The sequence below is a fragment of the Pelophylax lessonae genome (assembly GCF_965119305.1).
Source record: "Pelophylax lessonae genome assembly, chromosome: 13".
In the NCBI taxonomy this organism is placed as follows: Eukaryota; Metazoa; Chordata; class Amphibia; order Anura; family Ranidae; genus Pelophylax; species Pelophylax lessonae.
Window position 1 is genome coordinate 73,789,084 of NC_138780.1, and position 26,194 is coordinate 73,815,277.

General features: G+C 44.9%; 1 protein-coding gene across 1 annotated transcript in view; it reads right to left on the reverse strand.

Annotated features, from left to right (window-relative positions):
- The window catches only part of BUB1B (BUB1 mitotic checkpoint serine/threonine kinase B), a 138,833-nt gene that overhangs the window by 44,667 nt on the left and 67,972 nt on the right, over nucleotides 1-26,194 (reverse strand). The window contains exons 11-17 of the mRNA XM_082275302.1: nucleotides 23,512-23,663; nucleotides 21,686-21,723; nucleotides 15,232-15,304; nucleotides 14,271-14,367; nucleotides 9,231-9,484; nucleotides 7,060-7,211; nucleotides 4,441-4,572 (exon numbers count right to left, since the gene is read on the reverse strand). Of these exons, the coding sequence (XP_082131428.1) occupies nucleotides 4,441-4,572; nucleotides 7,060-7,211; nucleotides 9,231-9,484; nucleotides 14,271-14,367; nucleotides 15,232-15,304; nucleotides 21,686-21,723; nucleotides 23,512-23,663 (898 nt within the window). The remainder of the gene's footprint in view (nucleotides 1-4,440; nucleotides 4,573-7,059; nucleotides 7,212-9,230; nucleotides 9,485-14,270; nucleotides 14,368-15,231; nucleotides 15,305-21,685; nucleotides 21,724-23,511; nucleotides 23,664-26,194) is intronic.

The following is a 26,194-nucleotide window of genomic DNA, read 5'->3' on the forward strand; positions in this document are numbered from 1 at the left end:
AAACTCCTTCCCCTCCCAACTAGTTATCACACTGGCATTATCCAGCTTTGTGATCGGATACAATTCAGTAAAAACTGTTTTGTACTTACCGTAAAATCCATTTCTCTGAGCACTCCATAAACCATAACTAGTGGGTTATATTGCCCCCTCCAGGAGAAGGACTAGGCAGAACAAAAAACACCTGGCTACGCTCATGAGCTGTCCTCAGCTTGGTATATAAACCCCCCCCCCCTGCTTTAGGTAATCAGTTTAGTAGCAAGAAGTATTAGAAATATCAGAACTCCATAGAGGGAACGCTGTGTCCGCCGACCTCATTCAGAGAAATGGATTTTAAAGTACAAAAATCCCATTTTCTCTTTCGTTCATCAATGGACACAGCGCTCCATAAATCATAACTAGTGGGATGACCAGAAGCAGTGCCAAAAGAAAAATGGGGGCGGGTGCTGCGTCTGTCAAAGAACTTCAGAGAAAAGGATTTTACGGTAAGTCAAAAATCCAGTTCTCTATCGTTCATTGACAGACGCAGCTCTATATGCTTTTTGACCATTGGGACACTCCAAAGCTGTATTTGCATGAAGGGTGGGAAAAAAACCCCAGAGAAAGAACGTAATTCCCCAAAGGCTAAACTTAGCCAGCCAGGTAACATGGAGCTCAACCAGAAAAAACATACACCCTCAAAGACAATATTTTCTCTTTTAAAACAGCAGCCTGCAAAACCTTGCGGCCAAAAGAAGCATCCGAGGATGCCAACACATCTGCTTCGTAGAATTTTGTGAACATGTGCACAGGCGACCAAGTTGCCGCCTTGCAAACTTGCATTACTGAAGCCTGATGACGAAAAGCCCAAGAAGCACTAGGGCCCTTGTAGAATGTGCCTTTACAGGGAAAGGTGGGACCTGACCCTTCAGAGAATAAGCCTGTATCACTGTCTGCCTGATCCATCTGGATATGGTTGCAGCAGACGCAGCCAATCCCTTTCGAGGTCCTTCAGTGAAGACAAAGAGAATCTGATTTCCTGAAAGATTCAGTAGCCGCCAGGTAAACTCTTATTGCCAGAACCACATTCAAATAATGCAAAGCAATTTCCTTGGGATGCTTGGGCTTAGGACAGAGTGAAGGCAGCACAATTTCTTCATTAAGATGGAAATCAGAAACCGCCATAGGAAGAAACGACTGATTAGGTTGAAGTACCACTTTATCTCTGTGGAGCACCAGATGAGGTGAATGGCAGGACAGCGCCCGCCAATTCAGATACTCTGTGGGCAGAAGAAATAGCCACCAAAAAGGCAACCTTCTGAGATAGTGTAAGCAGAGGGATCTCCCTAATGTTCTTCAAAAACCTCCTTTTGGGAACAGACAATACCAAATTAAGATTCCACAGAGGTAACGGGGACCGTATCGGAGGAGCCATATGGCAAACGCCTTGTATAAAAGTGCGAATCAAGGCATGTGTAGCTAAAGGATGTTGGAAAAACACAGCCAAAGCTGACACTTGGCCTTTAATAGTGCCCAAAGCCAACTGCTGTTCAACCCTTTTTGAAGAAAGGCCAAAATCCTAGCCACTGAAAAGAGGAGAGGATGCACCTTCGGCGATAGGCACCATGAGATGTAAGATTTCCACATACGATGATCCAAACAGGCGATCTCGTTGAAAAGGTAGATCAGTCAAGGCCTTTTTTTTTTTTTAGGTCTGATCTGCAGACCAGCACTGTAGCCACAGTATACGCCGGAGGACCACTGCCGAAAACCAACAGTTGGGCCAATATGGGAGGAGCATCCAGCGCGGCATCGCAAATAAATTGCAGCCCCTGCACCAACTGGTCCATCAGCTCTGCAAAAGTGGAGGGGAGTGGTTTCGCCCCCAGGTCATTGCGTAGTAACTTAGCCCATTCAGTCAAGGTTTGCGAGACAAGGGCAACAGTAAACACCGGGTTTAGTGCAGACCCCGCCAGGGAGTACATATTGCGGGCCACAGACTCCGCTTTTCTATGCGCCGGATCCTTAAAAGGACGGAGAATCCTCCACTGGGATCATGGTAGCTTTATTCAGTCTTGAGAATGGAGGGTCCACCGTAGGTGGCACAGTCCACTTTTTTAAGGGACTCCTCAAAAGGTGTAGCATCTAGCAATCCGCTTTGGCACTCCAGGGGAACGCTTTGGGCGGTCCCATTCTTTTTTGACCATGTTGTCAAAATACGTAGGAAGGGGAAAAACCTTAGCCGCTCTGGTTGGCTTGTGAGTGCCAAACGTAACCTGCACCTCAGTCGCTGCTGCGCCACAGTCGCAGTTGTGCCCTCCATTTTTCACGCACAAATACAACCATGCTTCCACCAGCACCTTTTCATGCGCGGTGGCGGAGGTAGAGATATCATCCTCACTATCAGAGGAGACAGGGCGCGAGATAGTAGACCTGGCAGGAAGACCCACGTCTGCGGTGGCTGAATCAGATTCAGAATCTGACACATCAGATGAGGAAGGGGTAGGTGGAGGGCGTTTTTTTGCACCTCGCCCTTTAAAGGCCACCTCCACCCAGGACACAAAGGATTCCAGGACCGCCGACAGTGCATCTATGGATAGATGGGATCCAGGGGGGCCCTGCGGCCTTCTTGAGGGGGTTAGGTGGGGACACATGTGCTGCAGGAGTCCATGTTGCACCAGGGTGACCCCGCAGCAAAAAGTTGAAAAAAATCATTTTTTTTTTTTTTTTATAAAGAACGTCCCACCGTGCTACAGCGCCCCCAAGAGGTCAGGCAGAGCACACTGAAGACCCCCAGCAGAGAGAGAGAGACCCCCCCAGACTCACCAACCACACCAAAGATGCGCCAGGGAGGCCTGGAAAGTCTGCACAGAACGTGTCTGCAGTGATCTTGATCATCAGAGAAAGACCTGAGTATCAGCACTAGGGTATAAGGAGGGGCTCCACCACCCAAAAAAACGCCTCTAGGGACTCCCAAGAACATGACCGCTAATGATTTTCAATGGGAATCCACCACAAAATGGCCGCCAGGTGTACCAACATGGCCGCCGATTTCCCAGAGCACACCGGCTACAAGAAAATGGCGGACTGCTGAGCTTCTGAGGGCTCTCGAGGGGACCCCCCAGCCTCTTGTACGAGATCGACAGGTAGGGGGCCCTGGGAGTTACAGGTGAACCCCCCTCTGCACGATTGATCGCCCGTTGCCAGCGGCGCACCCACCCCCCGTTGAATGTACTCTCACCCCATGGGCCTGGATGGATAAGAGATGCACTTATAGGTTCACACTGCTGGGAAGCGGTATGTGATGCCAGGGAATGGGATATCCTGTTTCCTGTGTATAGTCCTTTTTCTTGCGTACAGTCTTCCTAGCAGGGAGTGACTAGTAGTGCGGATGTTACGTTTGCTGACACGCCGGCTCCTCCCTAGAGGGCGGGGAGATTGGTGTGTTTAGTTGGACGCCGCGCCATCATGGTCACGCCCCCGGTGACAAAGTCGGAAATGGCGAAACGCGTCAATGTGACCTGACAGCGTCAACTTACTACCATACAACATCGTTCTAAGGAGTGATAGCGGACCCGGAAGGAGTGCCGTCCACGGCGTGGAGCCTGGAGACTTCCCCGAACGGTTCAGTATAATCCTCTGCGATGTTTACCTGCGATTGTAACTATTATTGAAATGGGAGTGTTATTTTAAAAGTGGATGCAAAATAAAAGTGTTCAGACGATATTGCACTAGTGGGGTCTGTGTTTTCTCTCCCATATGATTCGGAGCATATTGAATGCTCTCATCCCTGTGAGCACTAGGGATCGTCTATGGTGGACATTACTGACATCTGGTGTGTTTGCTTGATCACGAGAGTGGCTGAGCCATTAGTGTTGGTGAGTGTGATCTACTCCCCTTTGCTTGCACGGTGGTGGTGTTAAGAGGTGACCCGTACTACATCCACATATCAAGTTTACATCCCATCAAGTTTACATCTCTGGATGTTTTATCGATTTTTTTATTGATGGACATTTTGATGCCTCGATTGACTCTTATATTGTTTATCAATGTGATTTTATCAATCTGATTTTATTTAGTTAGATTGCTGAATAGAAAGGATTGTTTGCATTTATGCTCCTTTTATTCTATTGATGGTGAGAGGTTACCACCATCCTTGCGCTACTGTATACATTTTTGCTTTTACATATAGGTTGTTTTCTGTGATTTATATATTTAACTTTAAGTAGCAGCACCATGGATTAGCATTTGGATTTACCTGAAGTGCTTGGGTTGTTCACTAGTTTTTTGGGCAGGCCTTGTGAGCGTTCTTTTTATTGATGTCAGTGTATATTCTCCCTTCTCATGGTGGAACCAGAAAGGGCTCCAGGAGAGAAGATTGCATAATTTCCTGTGCCTGTATTTAAATTAGGAGACATTCTGCAAGAACCGATCCCCAGGCCTATGTAGATGCTTTTTTCTTACCAAGGTGTAACTCTTCCTGGTCCTTCAAAGAGGGCATCTGTCTGGCCTCTTGGTGGATATGCTGTAATGTCAATAGTTCAGAAGTGGGCAACAGCAAGTTTTTGTGCAGCTCCTCTAAATCCACAGAGCAGTCTAAAAGTGCAGTAAAAAGTTCAAACAAAACAAATCAGAACAAAAAAAATGTTTTACCCTATAAGAGCTCTAAAATGTCTAAAAAATCTCCTGGTATCATAATTTGGTGACAGCAATATTGTAGTATTATATGTCAATGAGGGCAAGGGGCAATAGTTAACTACTTTGAATAAATAGAAGACAGACAATGAGCATTACCGATCAGTGTTGCCCTATGAAATTACAAGCAGCACACACTCCTGGGCTTTTACAATGGCATATTGCATCTTACTCAGCATATGTATTATACTGGGCATTATTAATGACATTCATTGTTAGAGGTTTTCCCAATCATTAAGTTTGCACACTGTATCCCGATTAATATTTTGAATTGACAGAAACACATTACTAAACAGCTTTTCCCAAAACTATGTACATTCACTATCATGTATTAGGCAACAATAATTTAGGAAGGCTGATAAGAAAACAGTTTCTAAACACAATGTTTGGGGTTAAAGTCTGCAGGAGGCCTTTGTAGAGAAGGCATTCAAACATTTTCATATCTGCCCACAAATCAAAAAAATGTTAATTTGTATAATCTATCTTGATTTTAAGAAAAGAAGTGGAAGAGATACTTAGGCCCGCATACAGGCTTTGGGATAAGGAAGCCTAATCCAATAATATATGACAACATCTATCGGAGGTTTCTTACCCACTTGACCTGTGGAAGATTTACCCCCTTTATTACCAGAGCATTTTTTGCGATACGGCACTGTGTTAATGTACCGGACAATTGTGCAGTCATGCAATGCTGTACCAAAAAATAAAATAAAAATGTATGTAATTTGTTTCCCACAGATAGAGCTTTCTTTTGGTGGTATTTCATCAGCACTGCTTTTTTTTAATTTTTGCGCTATAAATAAAAAATGACTGATAAAAAAAATTATTACATATTTTTTTTTTTTTTTTTTTTTTCTGCTATAAAAAAACTTCTAAAAAAATCAAATTTCTTTATAAATTTTGGCCAATATGTATTCTGCTACGTGTTTTTGATGAGGAAAAATCCCAAACTATTAAAAATATACAGGAATTAAATATATATATATATATATATATATATATATATATATATATATATATATAGACATATATTTTTTATACTAGTATTGGCGGCGATCAGCGACTTATAACAGGACTGCGATTTTGCGGTAGACATTCTGACACTAACTGCCACTTGATACTTTGTGGGAACCAGTGACACTTATGCATTAAAGCAAGCGTTCAAAAGGCGTTAAAAACGCCCTTCAAACGCTTATGCGCAAGATACAATAGATGCTGTTCACACTATCAAAACATGAAGTGTTAGTGTCACGTCGCTTTAAAATTAAAGCCTTATGTCGAGTCAGTTTTAACACGTCTTAATGCTTGTCAAACGCTTCAGAACTGCCCATAGGGTGTTTGGGGAGCATTTTTTAACTCCTCATTAACGCTTGTAAAACGCCTAACAGCCATACTAAAGGTGACTAAAGCGAATCTAATGCCCATACTAACACTATAGGAGCATTTGTTAAGCGTTAGAAATTTAGTCAAGTGTGAACAAGCCCTAAAACAGTGATCCATGCTAAAAATATTCACGGTCACTGTACTAATGACACTGGCTGGGAACTATGTTATACTATGTTGTGGTTTTACTAAGGGTTGTAGTGTATTTTATTTCCTGCTTTGCTGGGAATCAAAATTCATCACTTCCCCGCTGACAGGACAGGGCTCTGCCTCGTCTCTCCTAGCCTATCAGTAGGTTCCGGCAGACATCCATTGGCTAGCACCAGCTGATTAGCTTGTGCTGTGTCTAATCACAGCACAGCCGGGTCGCCCCCGGCGGCATTTGCGCCCCCTACACAGAAGTGTCAGATCACGTAGTAGGTACGTGATCTGGCACAGAAGAGCCGATCTGTCGCCATACATCTAAGTGATGCAGTCGGCAAGCAGTTACACATGTATTTCGCTTTTTAGTAGCTTCCTTATACAAAAATTTGTGATCTCTATTCTAGCTCTGCCCCACATTAATAAAACATACAGCAATTAATATAAATAATATTAGTCCCAGTTTGGGTGTTCAGATAGTTCAGGATATGGGCCATACTTCAGAGTTGCACAGTAGACGTGCAAACGTATTCAACAATAACCTCTGTTTTTGATCTAAAAGGTAAGACACAACTTAGGTTTTTTTCTGTGCCGATTAGCTAGAATAAGTGCTGGGGAATCTTAAAAATTTTGCCTGCTGTGAACTGCTCACATATACACACACCTTTCCTTATGATTTATAAAATTATTTTGACAGGTGCAAACTTTCAGTCTTATTCTGCAACATTTTTAGCACATTTGAAAAAGGCCCAGCCAAGCATGTTCATATGTCTTCTCGCAGAGCAATTTTTTTTTTTCAGCTGGACTTTCTTTGGTCTCAAATTTGTAGGCAGATTCAGGAATATGTTCAATCATCACACATACCCAGTGCACGTTCAAATACCCCTGACATCTGGCCTGTAGGGTCGAACTTTTCTTGGACAAGCAGAGTCTTCGAGGTGAGCAGGCTAGTAGATCCAGTAGAGACAGAAGACACAGAGGAAGGAGTATCCTCTCTACTGGCTTCTAAAATTGGGCTGTTGATCACAAAAAAGAAAAAGGTGTTATAATACAGAGGCTGTAGGTTCCTTTGCATAGCATAAAGATCATTTTTGCACATCACAGTATTTAGGGACAATAATGCTCAGTCTCATCATATCGTTTTCAATAAGCAGATTAGAGTGCTTTGCGAAAGTATTCGGCCCCCTTGAAATTTTTGACCTTTTGCCACATTTCAGGCTTCAAACAAAGATATAAAACTGTATTTTTTTGTGAAGAATCAACAACAAGTGGGACACAATCATGAAGTGGAACGAAATTTATTGGATATTTCAAACTTTAACAAATAAAAAACTGAAAAATTGGGCGTGCGAAATTATTCAGCCCCCTTAAGTTAATACTTTGTAGCGCCACCTTTTGCTGCGATTACAGCTGTAAGTTGCTTGGGGTATGTCTCTATCAGTTTTGCACATCAAGAGACTGAAATTTTTGCCCATTCCTCCTTGCAAAACAGCTCGGGCTCAGTGAGGTTGGATGGAGAGCGTTTGTGAACAGCAGTTTTCAGTTCTTTCCACGGATTCTCGATTGGATTCAATTCTGGACTTTGACTTGGCCATTCTAACACCTGGATATGTTTATTTGTGAACAATTCCATTGTAGATTTTGCTTTATGTTTTGGATCATTGTCTTGTTGGAAGACAATCTCCGTCCCAGTCTCAGGTCTTTTGCAAACTCCATCAGGTTTTCTTCCAGAATGGTCCTGTATTTGGCTCCATCCATCTTCCCATCAATTTTAACCATCTTCCCTGTCCCTGCTGAAGAAAAGCAGGCCCAAACCATGATGCTGCCACCACCATATTTGACAGTGGGGATGGTGTGTTCAGGGTGATGAGCTGTGTTGCTTTTTACGCCAAACATAACGTTTTGCATTGTTGCCAAAAAGTTCGATTTTGGTTTCATCTGACCAGAGCACCTTCTTCCACATGTTTGGTGTGTCTCCTAGGTGGCTTGTGGCAAACTTTAAACAACACTTTTTATGGATATCTTTAAAAAAAAAAAGGCTTTCTTCTTGTCACTCTTCCATAAAGGCCAGATTTGTGCAGTATACGACTGATTGTTGTCCTATGGACAGAGTCTCCCACCTCAGCTGTAGATCTCTGCAGTTCATCCAGAGTGATCATGGGCCTCTTGGCTGCATCTCTGATCAGTCTTCTCCTTGTATGAGCTGAAAGTTAGAGGGACAGCCAGGTCTTCGTAGATTTGCAGTGGTCTGATACTCCTTCCATTTCAATATTATCACTTGCACAATGCTCCTTGGGATGTTTAAAGCTTGGGAAATCTTTTTGTATCCAAGTCCGGCTTTAAACTTCTCCACAACAGTATCTCAGACCTGCCTGGTGTGTTCCTTGTTCTTCGTGATGCTCTCTGCGCTTTAAACTGACCTCTGAGCCTATCACAGTGCAGGTGCATTTATACGGAGACTTGATTACACACAGGTGGATTCTATTTATCATCATTAGTCATTTAGGTCAACATTGGATCATTCAGAGATCCTCACTGAACTTCTGGAGAGAGTTTGCTGCACTGAAAGTAAAGGGGCTTAATAATTTTGCACGCCCAATTTTTCAGTTTTTTATTTGTTAAAGTTTGAAATATCCAATAAATTTCGTTCCACTTCATGATTGTGTCCCACTTGTTGTTGATTCTTCACAAAAAATTACAGTTTGAAGCCTGAAATGTGGCAAAAGGTCGCAAAGTTCAAGGGGGCCGAATACTTTTGCAAGGCACTGTATTTAGGTTACCTCAGCCTTTGAAACAGAAATGTTTCCGCAAGCTGGAAAAGTTCTCTGATAGATTTCTAATTTCTATAAGTAATAGTATTTTTTTTTTTTTTAAAAAGACAACCCTACTATGTAAATCACTTGGTCAGGTCTTTTGTGGATTATTTTGAAACACTATGAACATCTATGCCTGGCATTAGCATTGTGCAGTTGATGACTACATGACATAGCATTTAGCAAAATCTCAAACGTTTACGGTATATCCTACTCTTGTACCTTAACTTCTTAGGACAAACTTGTCGGAAAGACTCCTCATACACTGGAGTTTTCTCTCTAAATGGAAGCCTTCCCAGATCAGATGAGTCGCTTTCTTCTGACTCATCCTTGCCCTTGTGGAAAGGTGTGGACGCGAGCTGAGCAGCTCTTACAAAGTCACAGGTGTCCTCTGGATCTGCAAACAAAGTCTTGTTCCGGTCTGACCCAGACACTATAGCCTCTTCATTCAGGGATTCAATACCATCAAGAGTGTCCTTTATAGAAAGAGAAGGTAGACCAGTGTTGAACTACAAAAACAATTTAACAAGTAAATCACAAATTTTGTGAAAACCAGTTAAAGAAAATAAAAGAAATTATGGATTTTGGACTTACCGTAAAATCCATTTCTCTGATGTTCATTGACGGACACAGCTCCTGATCTTCTTAACTATTGGGTTATACTGTCCCCTCCAAGAGTAATACACTAGGCATAAAAAAGCTTGACTACAATGGGCAGTCCCAGGGGGTATACACCCACTTTCAGCTATAGGCACTTAGTTTTGTTACAAACAGTGTCAGAAGAAAGCCAACTCCACAGATGGGTGGGTGCTGTGTCTGTCAATGAACATCAGAGAAATGGATTTTACGGTAAGTCAAAAATCCCATTTTCTCTTTCGTTCATTGATGGACACAGCTCCTTATTCTTCTTAACCATCGGGACATCCCAAAGCAGTGTTAAACATGAGGGGTAGGAAAACATCAGAAAAAAAATTCCCAAGGCTAACCATAGCCAACCAGATAACAGAGCTCAACCATAAACTGGAGCTCACGTGAAAAACAAAACACCTTCAAAGAGGACCAGGTCCGCTAAACAAAAGAAGCATCCGCAGATGCCAACACAACCACTTTACATAAAAACTTAGTGAAAGTGTGCACTGACGACCAGACGGCCGCCTTGCAAACCTGCATCACTGATGCTTGAAGACGGAAAGCTCAGGAGACCCGAAGCTCCCTAGTAGAGTGCGCCTAAACAGGGAAAGGAGGAACCTGGCTCCTGCCGCATTAGGCCTGAACCATCGTCTGATCCATTTGGAAATGGTCGCAGAAGAACCAGACAACCCTTTGTGAGGTCCGTCCGTGAGCACAAATAGAGAGTCTGACTTCTTAAAAGATACCGTAGCTGTCAGGTTACATCCTAATTGCCCGGACCACATCCAAGACATGCAAGGCAATTTCCTTCAGACGTTTAGGCCTGGGACACAGGGAAGGCAATACAATATCTGCATTCAAATAGACAGTCAGGGACAACCATAGGAAGTACTGATGGACAGAGGTGAAGCACCACCTTTATCCTTGTGTATCACCATAAGGTGAACAACAGGATAACGCTGTCAGTTCAGACACCCTGCATGCAGTGATGATCGCCACCAAAGAAGGCCACCTTCTGGGACAACGTAAGCAGGGAACCTCCCGAATATTTTCAAAGAGAAGCTTCAGTAGAGCGGAAAGCACCACATTAAGATTCCAGGATGGCAACAGGGCCCGTACTGAAGGAACCAAAATAGATAACCTGAAGAAAAAAAACAGCTTAGGAATCACCGATTTAAACAAATCTCCATCCTCCAGCACCTGGCGTTCAACAGCCAAGCCGTTAAAGCCAGTGACTGTAAAGCAGGATGGAAGATCGGTCCTTGGGACAGCAAATCCTCCCTGAGATGAAGTCCCCAAGGAGTAGGGCTGAACGATATTCGATGCGACATCGAATATCGTGCTGCAGGAGTGGGCGATAGTCACATCGCCGGATCAGCCGATATTGGGGACTCACAGTGAAGGAAGGTAGAAGAATACAGCCCGACCGTCCCGCATGTTAAGTCCGTCCTGCAGCTCTCCTGACTGAGCGGTGAGCAGCGCGCCGTGAGCAGCGGCACAGGGAACCAATCACGCGTGCCTGCACACCTGATTGGTTTGCTGTGCCGCTACTCACGACGCGTTTGGTTCACTGTGCCGCGCTCACCGCTCGGTCAGGAGAGCTGCAGGACGGACTTAACATGCGGGACGGATGTCGGCATTGTCGGGCTGTATTCTTCTACTACAACTGTGAGTCCTGATTTCTCTGCTTATAGATCTTTCCGTCCAATGGCAGGCACTGATTTCTGATGGTTCAAGTTCTCCTCTCCGCTGTACCAGTCTTATGTCTTTTTCTATTTGTCTCCGGCTCCCCGTCGGTCTCCTCCAAATTTATTCTGTCTTACCGGGTCATTCTGATTTACCTTCTTGCGGTACAATCGCACAGTTTACCATTTAGAATCGGAATTATTCAAGAATTGGGAGGGTGGGGATTGTGTGCAGTGTTAGCTCTGTAAAGTTGAACTAGCCCTTCAAGTGCATAAATGAAACCTATTGTAGCTCACCGGTCTGTAGAGGTGGGGGGGGGGCTACAATTGTTTTTTTTTACAATTTATTTTTCTTCTTTATTTTCACCTGCTGATCCTGTTAGGAACATACTTCTATTCCTAGGGTGACAACCGTACTGTATCTAGGAGGAGCAGTGTTGTCACTCTAGGAAGGAAGTATGTTAGGACTATATAACACCTCCCCCTCTCTGTAACATGGGGGGGGGGGGGGGGGTTAGTCAATAGAGATAGCTGGGAACAATGCTGAATGATAACTGTCCCCAGAGGAAGAGAGCATAGGAAGTTATCAGTTCACAAGACCTCATCATCACAATACTGCATTTTATTGTATAGTACATGTGTGTTTTAACCCTGTATTTAGCCTGGATTGATGGCTCTCTCAATATCGCAATATATATCGTTGGGAAAAAACAAATATCGCAATGTACTTTTTTTCCAATATCGTGCAGCCCTACCAAGGAGCATCAGCAACCAGCTGTACCAGATCAGCATACCAAGACCGGCGAGGCCAGTCTGGAGCCACTAGAATGACTGGAATCCCTTCTGCCTGAATCCTGCACAGGAGTCATGGCAGGAGTTTGACAGGGCTGGAACTAAATCAATCAGCCCACCTTAGTATGCCGGCTGCTTACCAAGCCGCCAGAACACTTGTAGTGCCCCCTTGGTGGCTTACGTAGACCACGGCCGTGGGATCGTCCGAAATAATTCTTACAGGACACCACTGAAGACGATTGTCAAATGAGCCAGACAGCTCTGATCGCTCGGAGTTCCAGTACACTAATCGGCAGTCTGGGCTGAGGATGCCTCCCCACCCAGACAGGCTGGCATCCGTGGAGACATCTGTCCAGTACAGGGGAAGAAGGATTTTCCCTGTCGAAGTGCCGGAGAGTGAAGCCACTGTAGAGACCGTGGATCCTTGACCCATTTCACCAGAATCTCTTTAGCAGAGATCTCGTGTGGAACTGTGCAAACAGACCGCCTCGAGGGGGGACACCATCAGGCCCAGTATGTGCATGAAAGCCCGGAGGGATGACCGTCTGCTAAACAACAGAAGCTGAATTGCCTCCTGCAATGTCTGGAGTTTTTCCCGAGGAAGAAACACTGGTTCAGGCCGAGTCCAGAGTGAGACCAAGATAGTCCAGTTTTTGTGGACAGAACCAAAAGCAGACTTCTGAATGTTCAGGATCCAACCAAACTCCTTCAGAGTTCGCAGAGCAATCTCCAGTAGTCCATCAAAGCAGTCGGAGACTCAGCTCGCAGAAGATTGTCCAGATACCCTAGTACCGCAATCCCCCGCTGATTTAAACAATACCAGCACCTGGGCCAAAACGTCTGTGAAGACCTGAGGTGCAGAGGCAAAGACCAAATGTCTGAGCCACAAACTGGTAATGTTCTTCCTCTATGGCAAAACGGAGGAAGCGCTGGCGACCAGCACATATTAGAATGTGCAGGTAAGCATCTTTGATGTCGATAGAAGCGAGAAGAAATCCCCCTGAAGTAGGGACGCCACTGCCATGTGAAAGGACTCCATGCGGAAAATTCTGTACTCGCACAAAGCAGCTCAGCGCCATGAAGCCCAGAATTGGACGTACCTTGCCTTCCTTCCTGGGGTCTGTAAAGTGGTTTGAGTAAAAACCCATAAAAATGTTCTTGAAGTAACACGTTTTGCACTGCCCCAAAGAGACCCCGGAAGCAATCTGGGGACAAGTGCAGGTTTGTAAGAGAAAATACCTTTCCAGGAGGACAAGACCAAACTCGATCTTGTAGCCTGACCAAATAACTTCCTGGACCCACTTGACCTGTACCAGGGAGGTCCATGGATCCGAAAACCAGCGAAGACGTCCCCTCCACCCCAGATACGGATGAGGGCACCCCCTCATGCAGCGGCAGCCTTGTCCGCAGGTCTGGAAGAGCCTGCTCGTGGCTTGCCAGACCAGGTCATCTTAGAACTGCTGGTGGAGGCCCTGACTTTTGATCCTTCGTCTTGAGACCCTGAGAGACGAAGAGGCCGCTTAGGAGCTGAGGAGAATGGCCCACAGAAAACCCGGTCAGCAGCAACTCCAACCAGCCTCCCTTAAAAGCATGTGGCAACAGTCAGCTCATAACCTCACCCAGGAAGGAGAGGGGGGGCCCAAAGACCAACCAAGGGAGGTGCCCACGTCCACTCCAAAAACCTGCAGGTCTAGTGGGGGGGGGGGGGGGGGGCTACTTACCACACTAGAACAGGGTGGGCACCGCTCTGGACAGGACACCGCTCTATCGGAATGTGGGTGCCTTCGGCCAGGAGGAAACGCTGGGACTCAGGCCGAAGCCAGTTCATATGCGTCCTTGCGAGACATTTAACTCACAGGCCAGCCCCCCGTCCAGTGGGGCTATGTCGCGGCCGACCTAGGATGGAGCTGCCTATAGCGGAGAGTGGGTGTATACACCGGGACTGCCCATAGGCATAGTCAAGCTTTTTCCTGGCCAATGTCCTACTTCTGTAGGAGCATGTATAACCCAATGGTTAAGAAGAATCAGGAGCGGTGTCCGTCAATGAACAAAAGAGAAATAATGGACATGCTTACATCACACAAATACATGCATATTATACACACATACACAAACACACTCAAATCACATAGGTCGCAGTTGATCGATGGCTTACTGTGAGTGGGACATCGTCATGAACAACAGGTGCTCTTGAAATGGCAGCAAGTGGACGACGGGCTGGTGGTGGCACGTTATTCAAACTTTGCGAGGCACTAAATAAAAGAAAAAGATACATTTGATAACCAATAAAATAAGAAAAAGGAACAATCTTTTAGCTTAAAAGTTTGTTAGACCATGTATATTGTACAGATAAATCTGATTAAAGCGGAGTTCCAGCTTTTTTTTTTTTTACAAAAACCTCCCGTAATGTTTCTACCTAAATTATTAAAACTGTATTCCTATGTAATGTGGGTCTTTTAAATGCTTTTTTGTTTTAACTAACCTTGCTGTTCCCTTCCGAGCACGCTCCCAATCTTCATTGTGAAGCCCACTAGTATCTCCTTCTAGTATACCACGCTACTGGCTACCTAGCATGCACCTCCCGATCTCACGCATTTGCATAAACCACAGCGCAGTGCACGCATTCCACTGTTTGGAAATAACGCAATGCTACCAGCAGGGGATGTCCACTGACTCCTGGGATTGATGAAACTCGTCTCCCAGGAGCCAATGCGAGGCAGGAAATGACTTACACTGGAAAAGAAGCAATTACCCTGCAGAAAGAAGGTAAATAGACTAAAAAAAATAAAAAAAAATTAATGGCCAGTGCGGAATTATACTGCAATAATAAATGGGAAGGCGCATAGTTGTCAATGCAGGTGGAACTCCGCTTTAAATTCTAAACACATTTACTTGGTGTAAGCTCTACATATTTTTTGGTCTAGTTTACAGTAATGGAAGATAAAGAGGTGACAGAAGTCAGCATTGTTAAATGTGTGTAAAGGTCACCGATTTACCACACTGGTTATCAACCATATCCTTCTCCAGTTATTTGATTCGGTTTTAGGTGGAGTAAGCAATTGAACTTTGGATAAACACGTTTTAGCATGAGTAGGTCAGAACAAGAAAGCACTTACATGCTAGGCTGTGCTTCACATGTTTCATCATAAATGGTAAATGGTCCATTAGAGGACAGCGTTGATGACAGGTCTGTGAAAAAGAAGGCAAAGCAATGGATTACCTGCAAAAAACTAGATGTTAGATACATTCAGTATGAACAATATAGAGCAGGGATGGCGAACCTATGGCACATGTGCCACAGCTGGAACGCAGAGCCATCTCTGTGAGCATGAGAGCCAAGTTGCCTGATCGCTACCCAGGTCACATGACCTCTAGCTGGGCCGCTTGTGATTGGTGCGCTGAAACAGACGCGGGTGGATTGAAAACTCTCCAATGTGCAGTCTGGTGATTGCAGGTAGAGGGAGATCCTCCGCCATATCCTCCGGCCGGGAGCTTGGCTACAGCTGATCCCAATCACTGCACTCAGCTGACGGGCATCACCAGCCCTATATAATGGGCGGGGAGGAAGAGGCGGTGCTGTGCTCGGTGGAGAGTGTGCTCTGGTAACGGTTCACCAGTGATTTGCCATGTAGGGTTGCCAATTCATCCCTTTAAACTAGGACACATTAACTACACAGGTTCTGAGGCTAATATAATGCACATTAGGTACTGATTTAAATTAGCACTTTAATCAGCCACTGAACCTGTGTAATTAATGTGTGTCCTGGTTTAAAAGGGATGAGGTGGCAACCCTATTACCATGCAAGTGACTGATTCTATAATCTGATGCTGGGCGGTTTGGTGTAGACTGAGCAGTGATGGGTGTCACTGCTGCCCCTGGAGGATGGTGATTACTGGGGGCTCAGAGCGAGATGCACAGGTGGGGAGGGCGGGGACTTCTAAAGGGGCCGTTACTGTAGCTGACTACGTGAGATCTCCCAGGGATCGAACATTGGGTGGGGTGAGTGGAGTTCTGTCCTCCCTCCCCTCTGGACGCAGTCACATGACCTCTGACACCTGTTGCAGCTTGGGCACCCTGGTTCAAAAAGGTTTGCCATCACTGCAATAGAGGCTCATCTGTACAGAGCTATAATGTGTCAACAAAACTCAAACATACAAATATTCTTGCTTTCAGTTCTGAAGACTCCCGAGATGTGGTATTCTTACTAGGGATCGACCGCTTATTGGCAAAGCCGATATATCGAGGGCCGATATGCACTTTCCCCGATATATCGGAATCGGCCTGAGGTTACCGATATTGCCGATTTTTCGGGAAAGTGCTGTACTGGAGTGATGCCTGCAGCTAGAGGCATCACCCTGGTACTAGCATCTTGTAATGACAACCGATGTGGCTGAGAAGCCGGTCGGCTGTCATTACAAGGAGTGGGAGGGGACGCCCCCCCTCCCGCCACCTTCCGCGGCCCGCCCGGGTCTCCCGCCCCACCGGGAGACCCAGGCACCCTACCTGCACGGCTGCCGAAAACCCGATCAAAGCTGCATTTGGCTCTGATCGGGTCTCCATGTAAAAACCCGGAAGTGATGTCACGACTCGGCGCCAAATTAAAAAAAAATGACAGCATTCAAAAACAGACAAACTTGGGGTTTTGAATGCTTTTAAGTGCAGAAGAGGGGTTTGGGGGTCTTTTAGACCTCCAGATCCCTCCACAAGAGTACCTGTAAAAAAATAAATAAATAAATAAATAAAATATAATTAAAATACATTTTTTTTTTTTTAATGTCCGAAAATATCGGCAGATACCGATATGCGATGACCAGTACATTGGTATCAGCAATACAAAAACGATATCGGTCGATCACTAATTCTTACCAACACATAAGAGTTTAAATTAGAACTGGATTTTTGTCTTAAGGTAAAATCCTTTTCTCTGAGGTTCACTGACTGACACAGCTCCAGGTCTTCTAGACCCTTGGGCTTATGCTGCGCTCTCTTCAGGAGTAGAACAAGGTGGAAACAATTTTGGCTACGCCCTTGAGGCAGTCCCAGGGGGTATACCATCACTTCCTACTATAGGACTTCAGTTTGTAACAAGCAGTGTCAGAAGAATACATAACTCAACCCAACAGAGGGGCGGGTGCTGTGTCCGTCAGTGAACCTCAAAAAAAAAAAACGAAAGAGAACTGACAAAAATCCAGTTCTCTTTCGTTCACTGACAGACACAGCTCCATGTCTTCTAGACCCTTGGGATGTCCCAAAGCAGTATTAAACATGAGGGGTGGGAAAAACACAGCAATACATAGAATTCCCAACAAGGCTAAACATAGTCAACCAGGTAAAAACAGGAGCTCAACCAGGAACTGGATCTCACCACCAGGAAAAAAAAAAAAAAAAAAAAAACAAAAAACAAAAACACACACCCTCAAGGGGCGGGAGCCTCTGCAACCGCAGCCTGCAAAACTTTGCAGCCAAAAGCAGCATTCGAAGATGCAAGTACATCCACCTTATAAAACTTTGTGAATGTGTGTACAGATGACCAGGTAGCCACCTTGCACAACTGAACCACTGATGCCTGATGACGGAAGGCCCAGGAGGCACTAAGCGCTCTCGTAGAATGCGCATTGACAGGGAAAAGGAAGAACCTGAAATTTAAAAGAATAGGCCTGCACCACCGTCTGCCTGAGCCACTCGGAAATGGTTGCAGCAGATGCAGCCTGCCCCTCACGAGATCTATCCGTAAGAACAAAGAAAAATAGGATTTCGTAAAAGATTACACCCGCCAGGTATACCCGAATTGCCCTGACTACATCCAAGGAATGTAGAGCAATTTCTTTAGAATGTGTCGGCTTAGGATATAAGGACGACAGCAACAATGTCTTCATTCAAATGAAACCCTGAGACAACCCTAGGAAGGAAAGCCTGACAGGGTCGTAGCACCACTTTGCCCCTGTGAAATCACCACGTAAGGGGACCGACAGGACAACGCAGCCAACTCCGATATCCTACGTGCAGAAGTAATAGCAACCAACAAGCCACCTTCTGGGACAGAGTGAGCAAAGGCAGTTCACTAATGTTTTCAAAAGGAGGCTTTGGAAGTACAGACAGTACCAAATTAAGATCCCACTGAGGTACCAAGGATGGCACCAGAGGAGCCAGATGGCGGACTTCCTGCACAAAATTGTGAACCAAGGACTTTGCCGCCAACGGCCTTTGGAAAAGTATGGCCAAAGCGGAAATATGGCCCCTGATGGTGCCCAGAGCCAAACGTTGATCTACACCCAGTTGCAGAAATGCCAACAGGGGGGACACAGAAGGCACAGGGAGAACCCCCCCAGAGACTCACACCAAGTAATGTACACCAAACTCGATAAACCTTCCTGGAAGCAGATTGCCTAGCATTTAACAGCGTAGAAATCATTGACTCGGACATCTGTCCTTCAGAACCTGGCTTTCAATAGCCAAGCCGCTAAAGCCAGCAACCGTAAAGCAGGATGGAAGATTGGTCCCCGAGACAGCTCTTCCCTGAGAGAAAGTTTCCAAAGAGACATCTGCCGCCAGCCTTACCAGGTTGCGTACCGAGGCCAGTCTGGTGCCACCAGAATGACTGGAATCCCTTCTACCTCGATCCTGTGTAGCAGTCCTCGACAGAAGTTGTATTGGAGGAAAAGCATAAAAATCGGACCCCATGAGCCCACCAGGGCGTCTGCAGCGTCGGCTAGAGGATCCCGAGATCATTCTCCCTGATTCAACGTCTGCCGACTGATAGCTTGCCAGTTCTCTACCCCCGGAATGTGCACAGCAGAGAGGGCCAAAACATACAGTTCCGCCCACTTCAGAATGCCAGCTTCTTACCGGGCAGCCAGGGCACTTGTTGTGCCCCCTTGATGATTGACATATGTTACTGCGGTAGCATTGTCCGAATGTATCCTCACCGGGCATCACTGCAGACGATCGTCCACTGGGACAAAGTCTGATCACCCGAATCTCCAGTATGTTGATCGGCAGACTGGACTCCTCTCGAGTCCAAACACCTTGAGCCGAGTGTCCTCCCAAGACATCTCCCCATCCGGACAGACTGGCATCCATGGAAATCACTGTCCAATACAGGTGAAGAAAGGATTTTCCCAGGCGAAGTGCTGGGGAGCCGAACCACCATATCAGAGACCCCCTTGTACCCCGACTCAACATGATCAGATCGTCCGACAGCGGATCCTTGCTCCATTTGGCCAGAATCTCTTTGCAAAGGTCTGGTATGGAAGTGAGCAAACGGAACCGCCTCGAAGGCGGAGACCATCAGACCCAGCACTTGCATGCAAGTCCTGAGCGACGACCGACGGTTGGACAACAGGATCCAAATCACATCATGCAACTTTCAGAAGTTTCACCTGTGGAAGTAAAATCTGGGCCGACGCTGAAGCCAGCATCAGACACAGGTAGTCTAGCTTGGTGGACGGAGTCAAATCCAATTTTTTAAAATTCAGTGTTCATCCGAACTCCTGCAGAGTTCTAGAGCCGAAGAAGACTCTGCATGCAGAAGCAGATCGTCAGATAACCTAGTACCACGATCCCCTTCTGCCGAAGCTAGGCCAGCACCTGGGCCAAGACCTTTGAGAGCACCCGAGGAGCTGAAGCGAGACCAAAAAGTTAACGCCACAAATGTATAATGTTCCTCGCCCACGGGAAAGGGAAGAAATCGCTGGTTCGATGATCGAGATCGATGGAAGCCAAAAAATCCCGTTGATGAAGGAAAGCCACTATCGTGCGGATGGACTACATCCAAAATTTCTGAACCCGCACAAAGTGGTTCAGAGCCTTGAGGTCCACGATCGGGCGAACCTTGCCTTCCCTCCTGGGAATGGTAAACAGATTTGAATAAAAAACCTTGAAAACGTTCTAACTATGGAACCGGTACAATGACTCCTTGTGCTAACAGGTCCTACATGGCCTGCAGCCAATCGCAAGACAGGCGTAAGTTGGAAGGAAGGAAACTTGCCGTAGACAAGGAAAGAAACTTGCCAGAGGCAAGGACCGAAACTCGCTCTTGTAGCCGAACCGAATCAACTTGTGGACCCATTTGTCCTGAATGAGCAAGGTCCAAGGGTCCAGAGAGAAGCAAAGACATCCCCCCACCCCAGTTTCGGGCGAGGGCGCCCCTTCAGGCTGGAGAAGGCTTGTCTGGGGAATCAGTAGTGCCCGCTTTTGACTTACCATTCCAGGGTCTCTTGGAGCCCTTAGCTACCTGCGGAAGTAAAGTACTCTTACCTCCCATAAGGCCCTTAATGATTTCCTCCAGAGAGGCACCGAACAAACTGTCACCTACAAAAGGTAGATCAGTCATAACCTAGAAGCCTGGTCAGCCGATCAGTACTTCAACTAAATCATGCAGTGAAGAATCTACCCTTTCAGCCAAGGAGGCCACATCCAAAGACGCATCGTAGATGTACTGTAGCCCCTGGATCAAATGATCCGGCAGCTCAGGAGGGTGTTGACCCTCTTTCCAGATCCTGGCGTAAAATTTTTGCCCATTGCGTTAATGTCTGAGATACCAAGGTGATAGCAAACACCAGCCTCAACATTGAACCTGCCACAGTGAAAAGGTAAGGGACCAGCGCCTCAGCTCTCTTGTCCACAGGATCATTAATGGATAGAGAATCCTCCACCAGTAAAAGCATGGCCTTATTCAGCCTGGAAACCTGAGACGCCACCAATGGTGAAACCTCAGTTTCTTCAGGAGAGACTGCTCAAAAGGAATATCTTCTAGCGAAACGCTTCGATATTCCAACCATGCGTTTCGGGGAATCCCAATGACTAGTGACAATCTCGTCAAAATAGGCAGGAAAGGGGAACACCTTAGTCACCTTGGAAGATCTGCGGGTGTGTCAAACTGCACCTGCATCGCCGATTCAGCATCAGCGGAGTCCTCCAACTTTAAAGTTTACTGCACTGACCCAATCAATGCCTCCAACAGCGCTTTTTCATGAGCGACTGCAGGAGGAGGACAAGGCAGACCCAGTGGGCTTACTCACGTCCATGGCGGCCAAAACAGAGCTCTGTCTGTCAGTGAACGAAAGAGAAACTTTTTTTTTTTAGGTTTGGGCAAAGTGCAGATGGATTAGAACACCTATTAGGTTTTTTTTAAGCAGATTTACCCTCTCTATTTGTCCTACCATTATCATAAAAAAGTAAAAAAAAACAAAAAATTTTGGGTTGTCCCCAGAAAAGTAACAGAGGGGAAATTTTCCAGTGGGGCCACCAGTTCTGGGGACCTTGGAAACCCAAGGAAATTGTTGGGGATTATCTCACACTTCCAATTTTGGCTATAGGGCAGGAAGTGAAGGTAAATCTCTCCCAATGGGACACAGGTGGCAAAAAAAAAAACTGATAGGAGTTATAACGCACCCTTACTCTATCCAAAATGAATAAAAGGTGGGAAGTAAGCCAAAAGATTCTCTGGTATTACTTCCATATGTTCCATATTTCCTTTAGCTACTGCCACTTTTAAAACTTTTAAGCAAAACCTGAGCACTGGATATATCAACATAGAAAATACTAATCAGATGTTAATCTGTACTTACCAGTACATTTGGGTTGGTTTTGATCCAAGATATTAATGCTTTAAAAGAAAAGAGACATCTAAAAATACTTAAAACATTTAAAATACAGTTCATATAGGTCAACTACAAGGTAAGAGCCCATCCCCAAAATACAACTGCAGGAGTCAGTATATATTAATACTGCAATATATAATGCATCAAACTTAATCAGATCAATATCCATATCAAACACACAGATCAATGTCTGAGGCAGATTGACCAGAAAGATGGAATACATCATAAGGGGCTATAAGATTCAAGTTCCAATGTAATGTCCATTTAGGACTAGGGAACCATGCCTGACCACTAAAAAAGCTATTGCTAACAAAATGCTAATCGTAATCTTTAAATAAGAAATCCAAAATATTTATCCTTGAATATCCAGCTGGTCTCCTGTCCTGTACGATTAAGATATTTTCCAGTTTTGGACAACATGAAAAAGGATCACATCCCTTGGAAGATTTCTTCTCACTTCCTTGAGGGTATTGTGGGGATATCCCATCTTTGAAAGGACTTACAGGGCATTGTGGGATTTCCTGAGTCCCAGGGTCAGGGAAAATGTTAGATTTCCTCTTTCCCACAGGGTCAAAGGCAGAAAAAAAAACTTCAGGAGGTTCTAACCCTTCTATAGTCTATCCTAAAAAAAAAAAAAAAAAAAAAAAAAAAAGAAGCACATAGAGAAAAACCCCAGCGCTGCTCCATTACGGATCAAGCCACCAAGCCCTCGGAGCCAGATTAATATTGGCAAACACATTAGTAAGGTACCTGCAAATTTTAGGACTGCACATGTCCACATGCAATTTAATTGTACAATATCCTTGTAAAGAATCAACAGGCTGCATAGTGTGAACAATATCTAAAAGTCAACTCTAATTGAGAACTAGATAGATCATTCCAGATATTATATGCCTGCATGTCCCTAGTGCTATGTATTGGAGCTTAAAAGTGATATTTAAAAATGGACAGTTTTGATTTTATAAAGAAGAGAAAAAAATATATACTTTTTAGTGGTCCCCAACAAGCGCTTTCCGCTCCTCCCCTCAACAAGGCATATGCTGAGGAGGCACCTGTATGGGCATGCTCCTGAGTTGGGCTAGGTGCATCCATAGACACACGCAGTGAGTCTCAGCCATGCCCCCCACTCCCTGCTCTATGGCTATGGCTCCCGCTGCTCTCAGTGTCTCTTGTGAAACAAGAAAGAGCAATGTTGCTTCAGATGGCACAGAGCTGGATCAATGGAGGAGTCAGGTAAGTGTTTAGGGAGGGGCCACAACAAGTAATGGATTTTTTTTTTTTACATTGTTGCAGAGGATGCATAAAAGGTAAAAAGCAATTAAGGCTTTAGAACCACTTAATTTCCGAATAACCTGATCCGCTTTGGGTCGTATATAGATTCCTGACCCCCTCCACACCGACATCATAGGATATTCAAATGGATTGAACGTTTTCAGACTATTAAACTCTGGTCTCTGAGCCTCTCGATCATAAAAATGCAATAAAAAAAAGTTATAGGTTTTTGCTATTAGTAGCTGCTGCAGCTTTTGAAGTAGAAGCAGGCAGGTTCTCTGACGGGCTGTATTCTAGGATATGCTGGGTTCCGCCTACCAAACTCCCTCCATCATAAAGAAATTGCAACTTGGAAAATAAAATCATAGGGTTGAGTAGCAATATGTAAACTGCACTTTTGAAGGAATTAAGGCCATTATAGTAACTTCAAAGAAACTAAAGAAGGCAGTGCACAAATATCTATGGAACTTTCAACAGTTTTTTCCATTCACTCTTAGTTCAACATAAAAATCGGAACCTGCCTTGGTGACAGAAGAGCAGGAAGGGTGCATCGCACAGGATCCACATCATCTTTTTTTGAAGGTGTGCAATCGCCGGATGCTGCGGTCTGCTCAGATATAGGCTCACTTTCCACTATCTCCGGAATTCTATTGGAACCTTCAGCTGGTGCTGCCTGTGATTAAATTGTGAATAAATGATGCTGCAGCTGCTTCAATTACCTGCTTACATTCATAACATGAAACAGTAAAATTTGCTTAGCAAAATATAAACGTAAAAAGCAGAAACAAAAACAAAATAGTTTCCATAGAAAGCGTCGACCACAATATAAAGCCTAAAAAAAGCTAAGTTTATGTAAAGCCAAAAGTAAAAGCGTGGTTAAAACTCTTATCAGGGTATTTGCTCTGTGTAACACTAGGGAAATTGGGCTCACAGACCATGATCACCAGTCCAAAAAGAGACACAGAGCAAAAAATCCTAACAAGGATCCAACCTCTCAACACTGTCCAAACTGAGAAAAAAAGTTTTGCCTTTACATACACTTTAAAGAAGACCATTTATCACCCGGATCATAAAAAGGAAACCTGTACCAAGAGAAAGAGGGATTTCTGGCATTCCTCGGAAAATTTTAGTTACCCGGCTACTATCCTGTCATGGCTTCATTATCTAGTTTGTCACTGACCTGGAACAAGAAAGCAGTTAGCAGAGTTGGTAAAGTCTAAACTCCCGCCCTGCATGCCTGTTCAAAGTCAGTGACTCACTAGGTAGTGAGCCCAGGACTGGGCTAATTGCATGAAAGCTTGCACACTTTAAAAGAAATTCACGTTTCAAAACTTTATATTCTCCTTTGGATTTACCTAAACTGTGCAATAGGAATCTAGTCAGGCAGACTACATCGTTGTTGGTAGCTCTAAACAAGATTGTGCATGGTGGTTTGGTTCACACTGCTGCAACATGGAATCCGACTTGCAAGACCCCAAGTCGCACAACATGTCAAATTCAAGGTTTCCCTTGAGCCATCTTAACTGATACTACACAAGTCCCTCTGACTTTAGAAAAGGTTCCTGCACTACTTTGGTCTGACTTGGGTGCGATTTCAGCCCTTGTTCAGGCTCCTTAAGCCTCGTACACACGCAACGATTGTTGGCCGACCGATCGGCCGTCTTTTGTCCAGTGTTTGTTGGTTGAAATGTGCTCTAGACTTGCACTGGACTTTTGTTGGCCAACAAAAACCAACTTCAGAAGTGATGTCATGTGATGGTTGACTTTCCGTGTGTTTTTTCTTCTCTGAGCATGCCCAGTCTTGCTCATCTGATTTTTGTCTGCCGAAATCTGTGCTGACTGAGGAACAATCGGCTGTTCTGTTGTTGGCCAACAAAAATTTTATAGCATGCACACCAGATTTTTTTCGGCCGAAAAGTCACAGTTGGTTGTCGGAAGCATCATACTAACAAGCCTACAAATCAGCCAATCGGACGTTGGCCGACAATTTACGGCCAACAATCTGTGCGTGTGTACGGGGCTTAAATGGCATCCAAGTCGGATCAAGTGGGAAGGAAGTCGCAGGCAAAGTCATAAGACTTTATTGTTGCAGCAGCATGAACCGAGCCTTAAGCAAAACTGAAGCCGCGATTATCTCTGCACCAAAGATTTAATGTTTGCACAGTCCCTCGCTGGCATCTCGTCCCCGGGTTTTCTAAGTTTGTCTGCCATTTTCCAAAAAGTACCTGGAGCCCTGATGTAACCCCTGAAACACATTAGCTATTTTAGTCAGTTTAGGATTAGAACAAAGTTAGACCTACGAGTGTAGGTTTTTAATTTCTTCTGAAACTTCTGGATCATGCTTTGGTGCCTTGAGGCCCTCTTGTGTCAAAGACCTACCTAGCCAAAGCCACTGCACTCCAAAAATAAGATGTCATCATCCAAAAGTGTAGCATCCTACACCTGTAGCACCATCCTGGTTAAGTTGCTAGGGTGTCAAGCAAATTTAGTTATTTTTGGCTCTTCTTATCAGGCAGCTGTTGATTGATTTTGGCTGTTCTGGATCTCACAGGCTGCAGGTTTGACTGTTCTCCCCTGCTTTCCAGAGGCTCCTGGAACATAGATGGCTGGGGAAGCCAGATGGCAACCTGAATATTTATTGTGCTTCAGCCAATCCATGGAGAGGTGTGCCTAGTAGGTGGCTGGAGAGGCAAACCACTAGTTTGAGTTTCAGAACAATGGGACTCTTTTCCCTGTTGGCGTGAATCCACCCGTTTGTCAACTCCTGTCCTGCCATCCCCTCCCAATCAATGGATTAATGCTATCACAAAAAAAAAAAAAAAAAAAAATCTATATATGCATGTTCTTTATGTAAAATTTAACAAACTGCATTTTCTGTATTTGGGTTTTTCAGGTACTATGTAGACCATGAAAATTCTAGTTGCCTGACAGCCATGATGAATCAATGGCTTCAGAAACCTAGATAACGAACGCAGATCAAGGATTCTAACTTCACTATGACATCTTTGATTTTCAGGTTGGTTCTGGACCAGTGAACCAAGAACTAAAGTCAAAAGACAACTAGAATTTTTCAGGAGATTTTCCCTTTCAAAAGAACACGGCCTGATATGCAACTTAAATGTAGAGAAAAAGTGCCGAGAAGTCATACAGCAAACTGCACACATTAAGAGACACAAAATGAAACATATTGATCATGTTTAATTA